At 43.1% G+C, this 14,954-nt stretch overlaps 1 protein-coding gene across 8 annotated transcripts in view; it reads right to left on the bottom strand.

The window, feature by feature from the left end:
• Positions 1–14,954, bottom strand: part of RAPGEF4 (Rap guanine nucleotide exchange factor 4) — a 278,945-nt gene that overhangs the window by 113,907 nt on the left and 150,084 nt on the right. For 5 of the 8 annotated variants that reach the window (XM_033112741.1, XM_033112748.1, XM_033112747.1 and 2 more), the window contains 2 exons: positions 7,550–7,622; positions 3,295–3,314 (listed from right to left, as the gene is read on the bottom strand). In XM_033112741.1, coding sequence (XP_032968632.1) covers positions 3,295–3,314; positions 7,550–7,622 — 93 coding nt within the window. The remainder of the gene's footprint in view (positions 1–3,294; positions 3,315–7,549; positions 7,623–14,954) is intronic. The other 3 variants (XM_033112745.1, XM_033112742.1, XM_033112743.1) reach the window with 1 other exon arrangement.

A 14,954-nucleotide genomic window follows, 5' to 3' on the forward strand; every position in this document is an offset into this window, starting at 1 on the left:
GGTCTCATTTTCGGGGAAATACGGTATTAATTGGTGGCATCAGTTCTTGCAGTGCTCGGGAAACTTTGACCTCTGCGCCGATTGTGTTTTATCCTGGGAAAGTACTCTTTGATATTTAGCAAGAAGCTTGCTAATCAAGCTTGATTTTAGCAAGCTTGATATTTAGCAAGAAGCTTGCCTGAAAAATGAAGACTTCTAATGATCCTGTTGGAAACAAGGTGTTTGTGAATCAGGCAATGGGATTATTTTGTGGTTTCTTCTTGAATCTATTTTCTGACTTCCTCCACACTGAGGAAGAAAAGTATAAACTCCTAAAATTATAAAACTCCATAGCAGTTGCTTCTCAAAAGGATGGAGCAGAATAAGCAACAAAATCTACATAAGTAGCAAAAATATTATAGACAAGCTCATTCTTTCATAGGGCAACTGTACTGTTCAACTATAAAGCTTTCTTTTACTTATGATCTTTAGCTTCTATGTTAAAAACATGGTCAGTCATGTATGGCACATATAGAGGACAGAAAAAATACAACTTAACACAGATCAAAGAGAAGAACTTCTACATAAAATCAGTAGCCCCAAACAATTGCAACCCTACCAAAATAGTCTACTTGCTTTATTGGCTCAATGGTCATTTTTCTAATATTTTCATCAGTTATTTTATAGGTTCCAATGTCCTGTGGTACCGAATGTTAAATGATGTCTCTACAAATTACAGTAAGTAGTAGGCAAAATAATCCAGAAAGTTAACGGCCAGCCCATTTGTTTCTATGCAAGTGCAATTTATGAAAAGAAAGTTCGTTTTATGTAAGGTAAGCCTGAGTCTGGAAATAAAATGTAGCTGGCAAGGCAGATAACAACACCACTTACTGACAGCTGCATACTTGATTAAAAGTTAAACACGGTGATTAACAAAATCAAGAGTAGGAGCTGGAAAGGAGAATATATTCTTTCCACAAAGACTCTGTTTGGACACTGAAACAATAGTCTAAGTGCTTTTATTTCAGTCACAGGCATATTATTGCTATTTAGAAACATAAAGAGAATATAATATCGTCCAGCATGTAGTTAAAGAAGGTAAAGAATAAAAGAAATCACCATAACGCAACTGGTCTATTATAAAGGAAAAACTTCAATTAACACCACTTTAAGGCTCTTAGGCTTCTTTTTATCTTTCTGGAGCTTCAACTCTGCTCATGAATGTCTTTCATCTCATTTGCTTTACTCAGACTGATGGCACTGGAGAGGGTTCCTAATAGCACAGTGTGACATTACATCCACTCTATCTGTTGACAGAGAAAAAGTGTGCTTTTCGGTTTGCTAGAGCATTTGACATAGAATGGCTCCCACAAATGCAAATAAGCATACACGACAACTAATACTGGGGAGACAGCTTGGCCAGCCCCCCAAATCCTTCAGGGCCATGTGGTGTTAAGGGTTCCTTGTATCCAACTTTCTGCAAACCTCCAATTCCTATTTTGTCACAAAGTGAGCTACATGATGACAGCTGGTAGACTCTCTGCTTAGAACGATGTGGCTGGCGTCCTACGGCAGGGAGGTCCAATCTAAAGGTCACTGGGGGCCTCAGAGAGTCAGAGCTTCCTTTTGAAGCTTAGAACATTTTAGACCCCCCAGGGTTTGGCCATTCTGTGTGCGCTCCTCACATCACTGACAGACCCTTCACAAGGAGCTCTTTCATCTTCTTTATTTGGCTAATGACCTGTGTGTTTTCTGTTGTAGCGTGCTTTGGGACATCAGTGTCCAAACGGTGGCAGGATCAGTTTGTTCACTTCAGAGTCTAAAGGCCATGGCTTTAGACTCACCATGAACCTCATTAGCTAGAGCTTTACTCAACAACAAAAATATTTTTTAATAGCAAAAGACCAAGGGAAAGGTTCGCTGAAGAAAGGGATTTTAAGGAGAATCACAAAGGCAAAAGAATATTTACTTTATATTAGGTTGGTGCAAAAGTAATTGCGGTTTTTGCAAAATTTTTTTTTAACCTTTTAAACCTCAATTTCTTTTTCACCAACCTACTAAAAGGTAGAACACTTTTCAGAGCCAAGATAGCTAGAAAATGATACAAGGCTTGAGAAAATAATAGTTACAATAATAGTCCTAACATTTACTGAGCTCAATTGTAGTATCTCTCTATGCTTTCTACAGATTATCTCATTCAATATTCATAACAGCCTTTTAGGGTTGTCAGGACTAGCGGCCACATTTTAAAGATGAGGGAAGGGGGTTTAGAGAAGTCAGGTAGCTTGTGCAAGGCCCCACAAGGAGCAACTAGAATCCTTTGCTGAACCAAGCCAAGTAAAATTTGGGTGTGACATTTGAAGTGACGTTGCTAGGTCTTGGACCCAAATTTGTAGCAGTATAGCAGTGGGTGAGAATTCCCAACCAGCCCTTTAAAACCAAGATTATGAAAAGAGGAAGACCTAAAGAAAGCTAGAGTCAGATCGCCGAGAAGGAACAGAAAAATAACCTGAATTTAATTAAGACGACATCTCAGTCCACAGACACAGGACCAAAAGCAGAGAAAGAAAAGGGTGACAAGTCTGTAACATTGCCACTTGGGTACAGCAATGAAGGAACACAAGGCAAGGTGATACATCTGAGAGCCACCGAGCACCGCTTCAGATTCATCACTACGTGCTTCCATCAGTAACCCTTCCATGTGGTTGTCTAAATTTAGATTCCAGTTAATATAACTGGTATTATTATAACGTCACAAACCACTCCCATCCTTAGAATACATGCTTGATACGATTTCTTAGGAAAGGTTGATCCTAAACTTTCCACTCTCTCACCTGTTTTCCCTAAACAACTATAGTAATTCATTATTTTTGGCTTCCAAAGAGAAAGATTGACTTTATTGCACTGGGACACAATTAAGCAAATTCATCACTTGACCCTGAATTGCGTATTTTGTATTCCTGCTAAGGGAAAACCACAAATTTACTATAGGTTGCTGAACTAATGACTTGTTGTACTGCCATGGATACATCATGGGGAAAAAGGAAACACTGAACAACTGTGCTGCTTCCCCCTAGCCTAACCATTCTTCAGACTACTTAATGTCAAGGACATTTGAGGACCGTGTCAGAGCAATCAGCCTTCTTGCCCTTTATGTTTCAAAGTGAACCACCAAAGATGCCAGAATAAGATTAGAAAGATATTTATTGCTCTGTTGAGTGTGGATAAAGAACTCTCTGTGCTGGCAAGGTAACCATAATTATTTTTTACCTTTTGACAGTTTTTAGAAGCTAGGCAGAGAGAATAGCTACTCACGTTCTCCTTGTCAGGAATCCCTAGAAGAGGAAAAGGAGAGAGAAAGAGAGAGAAAGAGACCATGAATTGTAAGATCGACCTGTAAAATGGAACTGAAATCCTTTCCTGAATCAAACCAACTAAAACTTTGGTGTTTTCAAAAAAACAAAACAAAACAAAACAAAGAAAACCTGCACAATGCTGTCTAGAGAAAAATAGCAGCATCTATCAAAATCTGTAGCATAAATAAATCAATGAATCAGGAGTAGGGCTGTGTGCCAGACAACAACACTTCATGCCAACTTAGATTTTCTACCATATGCTTTACCTTCCCAGAGATAAAAATCTATCCCTGGTTCATTTATACCACGTGAGAAGCTAATTCTTCTGTCTTGGCCACCAGAGCACTGAAAATTTGAGACAGACACATCAGCAACAAAAGTTGCACATAATATATTTTTACATTTCAAACCAACTCATACTGCTACAGGGATTGGAACCTAGGGGCACGTTGCACATAAAATCCACTAGAATACAGCTTTCGTTTGCTGCCTCCAAGTCAGGTCTGAGCAGGGCAGTGGCTGTTTCCAGGGATATCTTAGTTTTCTCGCAAAAAAGTTAAACATTCATCCATTTGTGCATTCACTTACACATTTCATGAGCACCTACTACAGGCAGGTCCTGGTCCTTTGCACTTCCTTTGGGGCTGCTACTCTGACAGACAGGGTAAAGATGGCCATCCAGGAAGCCCCAGAGCCCTAGCTCCCTGTGCAGTGGGCATAAGTAGCCTTATACTGAGGAGACATGAAAGCATGAGTGGTTTTTTTCTGTGGCTTGCACCCAGCTTTGAACCACTGAGGCAGTGTGAGGTGGTTTGTAAAAATATAGTATATCCAAATTCTGAGTAAACATTCTGCGTTTAACAAGGGGCTACAATGATTTACAATATTGGTATTAAAAGAACTGAGTGCATATCCTTATAGGCAGCAGTGCAGTGCACGGGAGGGATAAGAATGGAAGAGACTATTTGGAAACATTCCCTAATCAAACTTTGGCTCCAAACTTAGATAGCAACAGGGTATAAAATCTCAGGCAAGAAACAGGGGGATAGAAAGGGTTGTCCTCTCAAACAGAGAGGACGAATGGGCATGTTTGCCGTCACTTCCCAGATCTGTCAGAAAGACTACGGGTGGCCTACTGTTAGCACTCAGAAACTCATTTTGCATCCATCTATCCCTCCCTCTTTCCCTCCCTCCCTCCCTCCCTCCCTACACTCATCTATCCATCCATCCATCCAATCAGCCACCATTTGAAAGGACTAGAGTTGGTTGAATGAGGAGATACAGGGGCGTAACAACAGCTTATTTTCTAGGTTTAAGATAAATACACAGTTGCACAAATCACCATAACTCAGGGGCTGGAAATTAAGGCCTCTCTAGAGAAATAGTACTGAAAAGGTGATTTGGGGCCAGGCAGGAACTTGAAAGTTGGGCTAAGGCATTAGCAGCCTGGGAATTGTGCCTTCCATGGCAGGCCACGTACAAATATTAAAAGGTTTTGAGCAACAGAGTGATAGGATCAGGAAATAGGAGGGAAGGGACCATTCATAATTAACAGACATTTAGGACATAAAAACCAGACGCAATGGCCTGGTCCTGGATTGAATTCCTGTTTGAGCAAAGAGCTATAAACATAACCAGTCGGGGAAATCTGAATATGAACGAGGTGGGAGATGTTAGTGAGGAAAACCACGCCAGTTACTAGATGTGCTAATGACGCAGTGGTTACGCGTGGAAAAGTTTTTATTTTCAAAAATACCCGCTGAAGTATTTTGGGGGGAAGTGTATGTATATATGATCAAAAGAAAGAACGATGGCCATTATTAATTTTACAATACACACTAAGTTAATAAACAAATCCTATTTAGACATTAAGATTAATTTCATGGGTGTTAACTGTATCATTCTGTATGTTCGAAAATTTTCACAATAAAAAGTAAGTTAAAAAAAAAGTTCTCACAATGGGATTTATAGATGATGTACTACAGAACTGTACACTTTACTAACAATTGTCACCCCAATAAACTTTAACTAAAAAAAAAAAAGTTCTGTGTAAGTTAGCTGTAGGGTAGACCAAGGGTGAGACACTGAAGGTTCAGAGCCAGAGGAGTCATTTTTGCCCTCGGGTCAAGAGTGACGAGGCCCTCAGCAGGTGGCTGTGGAGGGAACAGAAATGAAAGAATATGAACATGACCAAGGAAGAAGCAAGGAAGGGACAAGTGATTAACCCCAGTGGGTACAGGTGAGAGAAAGGATGACTCCGAAATGGTTAGGGTTTAGAGCCTGGTAGATGGGAGCAGAACAGTGGAGTTAAGAATGGAAATGAGCTTTCAGGACGGAGGATCAGTTTTGTGGGGGTTGGGGTGTGTTCTGATACTGATTTTTCCTTTTTTTTTTTTTTTAAGGAGGGTGCAGCTCACAGTGGCCCATGCAGGGATCCAACCGGCAACGTTGGTGTTATTAGCACCAAGCTCTAACCAACTGAGCAAACTGGCCACCCCTGCTACTGATATTTTGAGTTTAGGAAGCCAGCCGGACACCCAGAAGGAAAGAGAACCCACGGTCATTTGCCAAGCTAGGCTGCCCTTTGGAGGAAGCAGAGGTATTGGTTCAGGAAGTATTTATATTAATAGCAAGAAATGATGCAATGGTCAAGAGGAAAGTATAGAGAAAAACAGCCAAGGCAGTTCAGGTAGTACCTAGACTTTTGGATGAGAGGAAGATGTACCTGTGAAAGAGACAATGGCCAGCGAGACCCAAGAAAACAAGGAGAATGCAGTGGAGCCAGGGAACCGGGGGAGAGTGGAGCCTGGGCAGGCAAAGTCTTATTCAATTCAGAGAGAATGGGAAACAGTAACAACTGAGTCTGGTTATTGGTTGGTCACTGGAAACTGCGGGGCGGTTTCAGTCAAGAAGTATGAGGCCGAAGCCAGGCTTTGAGGGGTTAAAGAGGAAATCATAACTAACGTCACCTGGGTGTTCATTATATGCTTGGAATCCTTCTAAACACTTGGTGTGTTTTGCTTCATTTAACCGTCACAATCATTCTGTGAGGAAACTAAGGCACAGAGAGACTAAGTGCCTTGCCTAGGGTCACACAGCTAGGAGACAGCACAGCTGGGATTTCACCTCAGGTACTTCTCATGAGCCAGTGAGCCCTAGGTCAGCCAGGAGAGAAAAATCAAGAACAGGGGAAAGAAGGAAAGGAAAGAAAGATCTGCCCTCCTCCCGCAGGACAGAAGAGAAACAGAGGGAGAGAGAGAGGGCAGGGCCTACACAGAAATAGTGCACCCGAGGGGAAGGAAAGTGAGGAAGCTCACTTAAGATCGTGGTCAAGTGGGGAGGACAGTCACCTACAGAGAGTGACAAGTCTGGGAGTAAGAGTGGATAGAAAGCTAGAAAGAGGAGCTAGAAAGGAGACAGGAGGAGGATTTGAAGGGTGACTCTCTGGCTCTGAAGATGTTCGGAGTGGAAGTGCTGCCTGCTGCGTCACTGAGTCAAGCTGAAGTGCTACCGCTTCAAAAACCCCAGTATTTGGTACCTTGTCACATGTAAATGTGCAAGAGCCATAAGGGGAGTCAGTGATGCACCAAGCATCGCCCAGGGATAGTAACCAGTGCTAAATAGGTGCTTCCAACATGCACACACAGATAGACTCAGGACACAGGATTTCTTTGAGCCTAGTGGGCACTCACTAGAAAAGAGTATCACAGAGAAAAACTCCCTTCCTTTTATGATCAGACAGAGACTGGTCTCTTACAAAAGGCCTGGAGTTTGGAGAGGCTGTGATTTAAGAAGAATAATGACACGTGCTGCTTCTCTCTTTGATCAATAACATCAAAATAAGCAAGAGGTGGAGCTCTCAGGTGTCTCAACTTGACTGGGACAAACACAGTTTGTGAATTCCATTTTTTAAAGAGCACAGAAACAACACTAGATTTCACTATAAAATGAAGAGATTCCCAGAGAGCATCCTAAGTATGCTGAAGTTCCAGCTGGCAACAAAGCATACCTCCCTCCATCAGCTAAAACCACAAAATAATACTGTGTTAACAATTTTTTAAAATAACCCATGTGGGCTGGCAGGTCTGTTTATCCACAAAGGAGTCTGGAAACTTATTCTGTCAAGCTGGTGTAGGACATATTTTTTTTGTCACATGAAAACACACACCACACGACAAATTTTTAGATACAAAATGTTCACATTTTTCACTTACTGTCATTGTTAGTTCCCGTTTCCATAACACCATAAGGAGGAGCCAGAAGTCCTGCCATGTACTGTCGATATTTCTGAAAGACAAGATTGTAAACTCAATGCACAGATATTTACTCACTTGGAGCATTCATTTATTTACACGTTAAAAAGCAGAAACGTTGGGTGTCAGGAAGCATCTGAGTCTTGTATTTATAGAGCCATGAAACGTGCTGTCTGGGATCTGTGGTCTAAAATAAAGATGCTGTGTTCTAAAGAGGTCTTCCTGAATAAGACTGAATGTTTTCTCCGCCCAGGGAGGGGGTTCTCTCTCAGCCAGTTCATTTGTGTACTTGTGACTGATTACCCGAATTGTGTGGGCTTTTACCCTCCCTCCACGTCTTGCCCAGCTTCTCACTCCTGCCAGCAAATGCTCAGGTTTTCATAGAGGGAAAAGACACTTGGTTTTTATAGATGCAGATACAAATAAATAGGTGAATGGCATGGATCAGCGTTCTTTCAAAGCAATACATCTCTGGAAAATGTCTGTTTTGAAAGAAGCTGATTTGCTTCCATTTACTTACTTCCTTTTACATCATACACCTGCCCATATGTGACTTGCAAAGAACTTTTGGTATGTTGTCAAATAGAAGGGTTTGGCTTCCTTTAGAACTGTTTGGATTCCCCTGAATTGTATCCCCCTGACTTTTGGTCCAGGCATGCTCTAAAACCTGGGGCTCAGCAATATACACTAGCCTCTGGAGTCCGTGCTGTTTTGAAGGGATAAGGCTTGGTGAGCATAAAGCAATCTAGAGTCTCCAGCGAGAGAGGAGTGGCATTTACAAAGAATGGAAAATGAATACGAGAATCCTCTCTTCTCAGGTAATAAATATAGCCTCCTCCCCTTTCAGAATGAAAGCTGGGAAATTTTATTTATTGCACGGTGTCATGTATATTTATGGTTTATAATTAAGATGACACATAAATATTAAACAGCATCAAAAGAATCAACACTCTGGAATGTGCTTGTGGGATGCACAAACGTCAGCAGAAAAGACTTCATCTGTAGCAATGGGCAGCTGGCAACGTGTAATATTTGAGCAACCATCTGGCCCATTTGGTAGATTTGAATGGTGTTTGTAATGTAACATTGACGTTTTCTCAAAAGAGCCTTCTTCTAATCAAGATGTGACTAGCTTTTATTTTTTAATCCTTTCTTGTTCTCATTCTGAGGCAACTATACTAACACCTGCATGCAAACATTAAAAATCATGATTTTCTCGCCTCTGAGTGAACTAATCACTCAAACATCCCCACAGGACCAATCTGTCACCCTGAATTCCTGACAGTTCCTTTGATAACTTCCCACTTCCGATTCACTTCTTTCTGATGACACCCTCTACTCTTCTTCCTCACAAGAAAGCGTTGATGAAACACATTTCTCAGCAGGACATTATGCTGGACTCAGAACTAAACAGGCGCAGAGACAGCAGGCAGGGACGGGGCTCCCTTATAATAGGGCTTATTGCCACTGAAGGGACGACCTACTGCATTAGTAACTCTAGAGTGTGACGCCGTGCATGTCTTCATAGAAGCTTAAAGGCCACTTCAAGCTTTCTGAGAAACAGAAAACGAAAGGGAATTAACCAATTCACCAGGCCACAGTTGACAAGCCCCCCACATGAAAAGTCAGCAAAGGCCAGCTTAAACCTGAGGTCAGCAGTTTTTCAGAGGCGACCCAGCACATTTTTATGGTGGTTACTCACTGTCACCTTTACACTCGTCCCACCCCCCAGCTGCAGGGCTGTGCAGCGGCCTGGCTGTGTCCCTTGACGACGTCCTCTTGGGAGCCATGGTGGACCTCCCCCTGCAAAGCCTTTGTCGGGATCCCAACACACTCTGATACCTCAGTAACTTAAATGGCTTCACTCAATCATTTTTAAACCACCATACTCACTGGGCAGAGCTATGGCTTTAACTGCCCCACACCGTGGACGGCCCCTGGCTGGAGGACTCCTCAACCTTTCCCCTCCAGTCCTCCAGGAACGATGAGGACAGTTAGGAAGTCAGTTATTCATAGGACCAGAAAACCACAAGGGCCTTCAGGGGTCTTTGTTCTTAGGCTCTACTCCTGGCTTGGTCACTAAGCAGCTGGGTTCCCTCAAACACGTCCTTAGAGATCTCTGGCTTCAGTCTCTTCATCCGTAAAATGGGTGCTCTGAATTTGATCCAGGGTTCTTAAATTTTGTTCTGCAGAACCCTGAGTTCCCTCGGACAAGGACATGGTGCAAACAGAGCCCTCAGCCCCTACGGCAACTAGAGTGTCTTCACTTTTATCTGTTTTATAAATTAGAGTTCTAAGAGCAATTTCATGTGAAAGATGGCATTTGCGTCTAAAAAACAAAAGTTTACAAACCCCCAAATTAAATAATCTCTAAACTTCCAGCCAGACAGAGGTCACTCAAAGACATCCATGAAGAAGCAACCAAGGTCAATTTAGGACTTGTCCAGGAAGTATTAGGGACCCTAGTATGTTAGGAAGACTTCTGTGGTTGTGGATTGGACAGGAGACAGGTGGCTCCACACCTGAAAGGTTTATTTAAAAAACGGGTACTAAGAATTTATCTGAGATGCACCACAGCGCAAGGCTGACCTACTCAAACTGAACAGTGCAGATCCCCGGTGTGGCATCCTGCAGTGCAGGCCAGCATGTGAGAGGGGGAGCTCTTCCTAGAGCTTAAATTTTATTCCATGACAAGTAGTGTAGAGGATTATTTTTATACTTTTTAACATGGAGTAGAAAGCTAAATTTGCATACATTTTAAAGATGAAAAGCATGAGACTTCAAAGAAATTGTGAGCTTGCTGCTGGCTATGTCTAGCTACAAAGGGTCTAGATCCGGGGCATAATGTATTGATTTCGTCTGCATTCGGGGAACTTCAATGGAAAAAAAACTAAGAACGTCTGATGTTATGGAAAGCGGCAGACATTGCAATCATCCAAGAAAGAGGTCTTAATTCTAATTCCACCCCATGCTACCGTGTGAACTTGAGTAAGTGACCTACCTCAGTGTTCCAGCTAAGGAACCTGGGAGAATGACACCCATCTTTCAGGACCAGTGGGAGGATGAGAAATAAAATCTGTGAAAGTGCCAAGCGCATATCAGGCACTTAATAAATGGTTGCTGATAATAATAATAATAATAATAATAATAATAATAATAATAATAGAAATAATGAGTGAAGGATAACCAAGCTACCACAGTATATTTGATATTTCCCAAGCAGTTTTAGGAAAGAACATTCCCTACACGACAACTTCGTTACTGAAGCTGTGGATACACACGCAGTATAAACACTCACAATACATCTACTGACCTGTCTGTTAAATGGGGCTGCAGAGAAATAAGAATTTAAATAACAGACTTTCTTAAATAGTTTTATAGGCAAACTGCCTATTTTTATATTCACATGGCAAAACAGCCCAAGGAGCAGAGAAGAGCACAAGAGAGCAAGGTCAGAAATAATTTAACAAAAATAAGTAACGCCTTTCAGCCATCAGAACTGTTTTTATTAACGGGATCCCTTAAAAACAAATGAATCTGTAAATGACAGTTGGCCAGTTTGTAAAGCAAAGTCAGTGCCTGTGGCTCAGAACAGAGGGAGGAGGGAAGGCGGATGGGGGCAGGGGGGGTTAAAGTACAGGGGAAGGAAGATGTCTTCGGGCTCAGGAAACCAGATGTGGGTCCCTAAACTGAGGTGATAATGTGCCACCAGGTACACTAATATTTTCTGAGAAGGGACAAAAGATGACAGTCTCAGAAAGGTTAAAACCTAGCCCATCTCCCGTCCAATCCATTGCCCCCACCAAGCTACTGAGGAAGGCTGGCAGGAAGGCGGGTAGAGCAACTACCAGGCCAAGGGGTGCTGGGGCAAAATCTAGATCTTAAGGCCACAGCCTTAAGCCCTGGCCTGGGGCTGCTCCCCCGTAGAGCAAGAGTACCTCTCTCTAATTTGCACAAAGGCTCTGTGTGGGCTAGGAGACAGAATACAATATTTGGGTGGTGTCTGCTGGGAGAGGAGGCATACTAGAGTAGAGACATGCCACGCTCTGAAAGGCCAATGTCAGTTTGTAAAGCAGGACTTGCAGAGAATAAAGGAAAGCTGGCAGCTTGAACCCTAGCTGGACCCTCTATGATAAGAGAAGAAGGGGTCCCAGTGGGGCAGGACTCCTCACCCGGAGGTCACCGTGTTGCTGACACACTGTGAAACCTTTTCTGGATGTTCTCCAAGCTGCTGCCTGCTGCCAAGGTCCATCCAAGCTACCAGCAGGAGCCTCCCCGAGAAAGGCCAGTGTGGCACATGGCGGTGACCACATCCCTGCCCAGCCAGCAGCAGCCGGGTGGAAATCGGAGCTTTGGACACACCTCTTCCCAGCAACTGTACCCCCGCCTTCCATCCCCCGGGCCTAGGAGATGATCAGGTTGCAGGGAAAACATAAACAGTATCCTTAGGCTGGGATATCAGCACTAGAGAAGCATTAAAAACAGGAAGCCGCGTGGATGAGGCCCTGGTGTGAACACCTGTGGGGAGGGGCATGGGCTCAGTCCAGAGACACACTAATGACAGCCCGGGGTGGGCAGTGTCCAGAGTGGGGAAGACTTGACAGGGCTGTTCCAGGGGTGTGGGCCTACATCGTCTCAGAATGTCCCATTCACTACATCTTTACTAGGTTCTCCCAGAGTATTAAAGCTGAGTTCGTAAAACGTAATGGCAAACAGTTCGTCTGTACTTTCTCTGAAAGCATCATAATTATGTAGTGGAATAGCTTAGAATAGGGGTATAAAGTCTAGGTCCTTTTTTTTCTGTTTCTTGGCAAGAGTTCTTTCACAACTTCTATATACAGTACGCTATATAATGCATGATGTGAAAATGGACATGACACATTGCTCTAAAATCTCAGAGAGCTAGACAATTCTTAAATATGGGAAGAGGAGAGAAGAGGAGGAAAGGAAAGCAGTTGTAAATGGAAACCTTCAAGCGGAATTTTTCTGTTTACCCTTTAAAGCCATATGTACTGCTTTTCTCGCAGCAAATCACTGGCTGGACCGGGTTCACTCCTTATGCCAAAGTATTCTGTTTCTTTGTTTCTTGATTTTTATAGCATTGGCATAATGGGGCACCAAGCACTTCCATCAACACTTCTTCAATGACATTTAATTACATCCGTTGGCTCGATTGTAGATACTTCTAAATGGAGGCAAAATTCTGCTTGCCAACTCCTGGCCATTTTTAATTCATGACCAACCTGCAAGAGCTGTAATTTGGAGCGTGATAATCACAACTGTAGCTAATGGAGGAAGTTTCCAAACCCAAATTGTCCAAGAATCCTAGACTAAAGCCCGAGTGGGATGACGCTGCAAGTGAATCGTCTCTCTGAGAAAGGCACCTGTTTGAAATTCTCCATCCTACTGGCTTGTGAAGATGTAGGCTTCCTAACGTACCCTCAAGCGAGAGCAGATGTATTTACTGTGAGGAGCAAAAGTGTAACCACTTCTCATTCACCCAGACTTATACTAGAGGTTAGTCAGGTTAACCCTGAAGGAACAGAATACACATGCATTGGCTTAGTCAAGGTGACAAGGGTGGCCCAGTGGGGTCCTCACAGACCTTGCATCGAGTAAGGGGCACAGCCCTTCTGACATGACCATACAAACAATCATCTCAGCATAGTTGCACCAGGGGCTTGAAAGGAAAACAGTATAGTGCGTACTGAAAATGTGGCTGCGTGGGAGAAAGTGGGGCAAATTCCGATTTGGGAGTCAGGGCGCTGACATGAAATCTGAGGCTGAGGAGGCTTGGGGGTGAGGGGCAGGGGAAGAACAAGGCTTCCAGAAAGAGAGGGAATACATGTGGTGTGAAGAGACACAACGAGTCTGGCAGGAGAGTCAGGACGAGGGGGTGAGAGAAGGTGGGGAGACCCGAGCAGTGCAGGGGCCTGACAGGTGACACCTTGCAGGTCGCAGGTCATGATGACGATTTTGAACACTATCTAATTACAAAGGGAAGCAGTTTAAGGGGAGAAGTGACAAGAACAGATAGATGTTTTTAAAGGATCATTCTGGCTGATGAGTGGAGAATGGTTTTGAAGCGGAAAAAAGGAAGGCATAAACCCTTAAGGGGAGGGCAGGCCTGGATGTGGCCCCTCAAAGAAGCCTGAACTGGGGAAGAGGAAGAGGGGGTGGTAAAGACACTTCACTCCTAGAGGCTAAACTACTTACAGTTAATGATATTAAAGACTCAGATTTCTCGTTGAAGCGCACTCAATACATCTGTACTTTTAATAGGACGAAAAGGTTCGGAGATTTCAAGGAGCTAACTGAAATGATTATAATTTAAGGTAGTGCACACTCTGTATATTTGACTAATTAAATTAGCCATGAGCTCCTCTTACGGAAACTCAAATTGAGAGCAAGACACACACACAGTAGGTCAATGCAATTTAATTGAGAGTCATAAAATAATTTGCTCTGGAGCTCTTATTGCATAATAAGTCATCATACTTCTCTTTTTGCTAAGCCTGAACCTACTACTACAGTCCATCTAACACATAAATGTGACTATGAAGATTGAAAAAAGTAGCCACTGCCTCCTTGTTTACAGAAAAATACTTGATTGACATTTAATTTAACCATAGCAGTCTTCGAAGGGTGAGAGGAGTTAAGTATAGTTATTGTGCTCAAACCCAGCTCTTGGAAAACTAATAGGAATGTCAGTAATACATAGAACGGAAACATGCAAGCTCCAAAAAAGTGCTAAAATACGGATAAGACAGAATTAGGAGGCAGGGATCATTTAAAAAGCTAAAATAAAGGATCATTTCACAGGAAGTCATAGCCCATTAGTGCAAATCTACCAACATTTTGTTTTTGCTTTCTTGCTCTACAATGTGCTGCACAAAGGGTAGTAGGCAGAACGGACGGTGGACAGAGGAGTGATTGAGGGGCTGCTATGATCTGCGTGTGTCCCCTCCCCCACTCATAGGTTGAAATCCTAACCCCCAAGGTGATGGTATTAGGAGCTGGGGCCTTTGGGAGGTGATTTGGGTCCTGAGGGTGGAGCCCCCGTGAATGGATCAGGGCTCTTAGCAGAGACCCCACAGAGCTCCTTAGCCCCTTCTGCCCTGTGGGATCTGGAAAGGAGCCTTTACCTGACCATGGTGGCAGCCTGATCTCAGATGTCCAGCCTCCAGAACTGTAAGAAGTAAACTTCTGTTGTTGATAAGCCACCCAGTCTGTGCGATTCTGTTATAGTAGCCTACGCGGACTAAGACAGGGGGATAGGAAGACTTTACTGGCCCAAACAGGTATCTGAATTTCCCACTTTACAGACATTCCTTCAGTTTCTGGCTTTGTCCCCAACTCTGAAACC

Source organism: Rhinolophus ferrumequinum, chromosome 8, assembly GCF_004115265.2.
Source record: "Rhinolophus ferrumequinum isolate MPI-CBG mRhiFer1 chromosome 8, mRhiFer1_v1.p, whole genome shotgun sequence".
Taxonomy (NCBI): Eukaryota; Metazoa; Chordata; class Mammalia; order Chiroptera; family Rhinolophidae; genus Rhinolophus; species Rhinolophus ferrumequinum.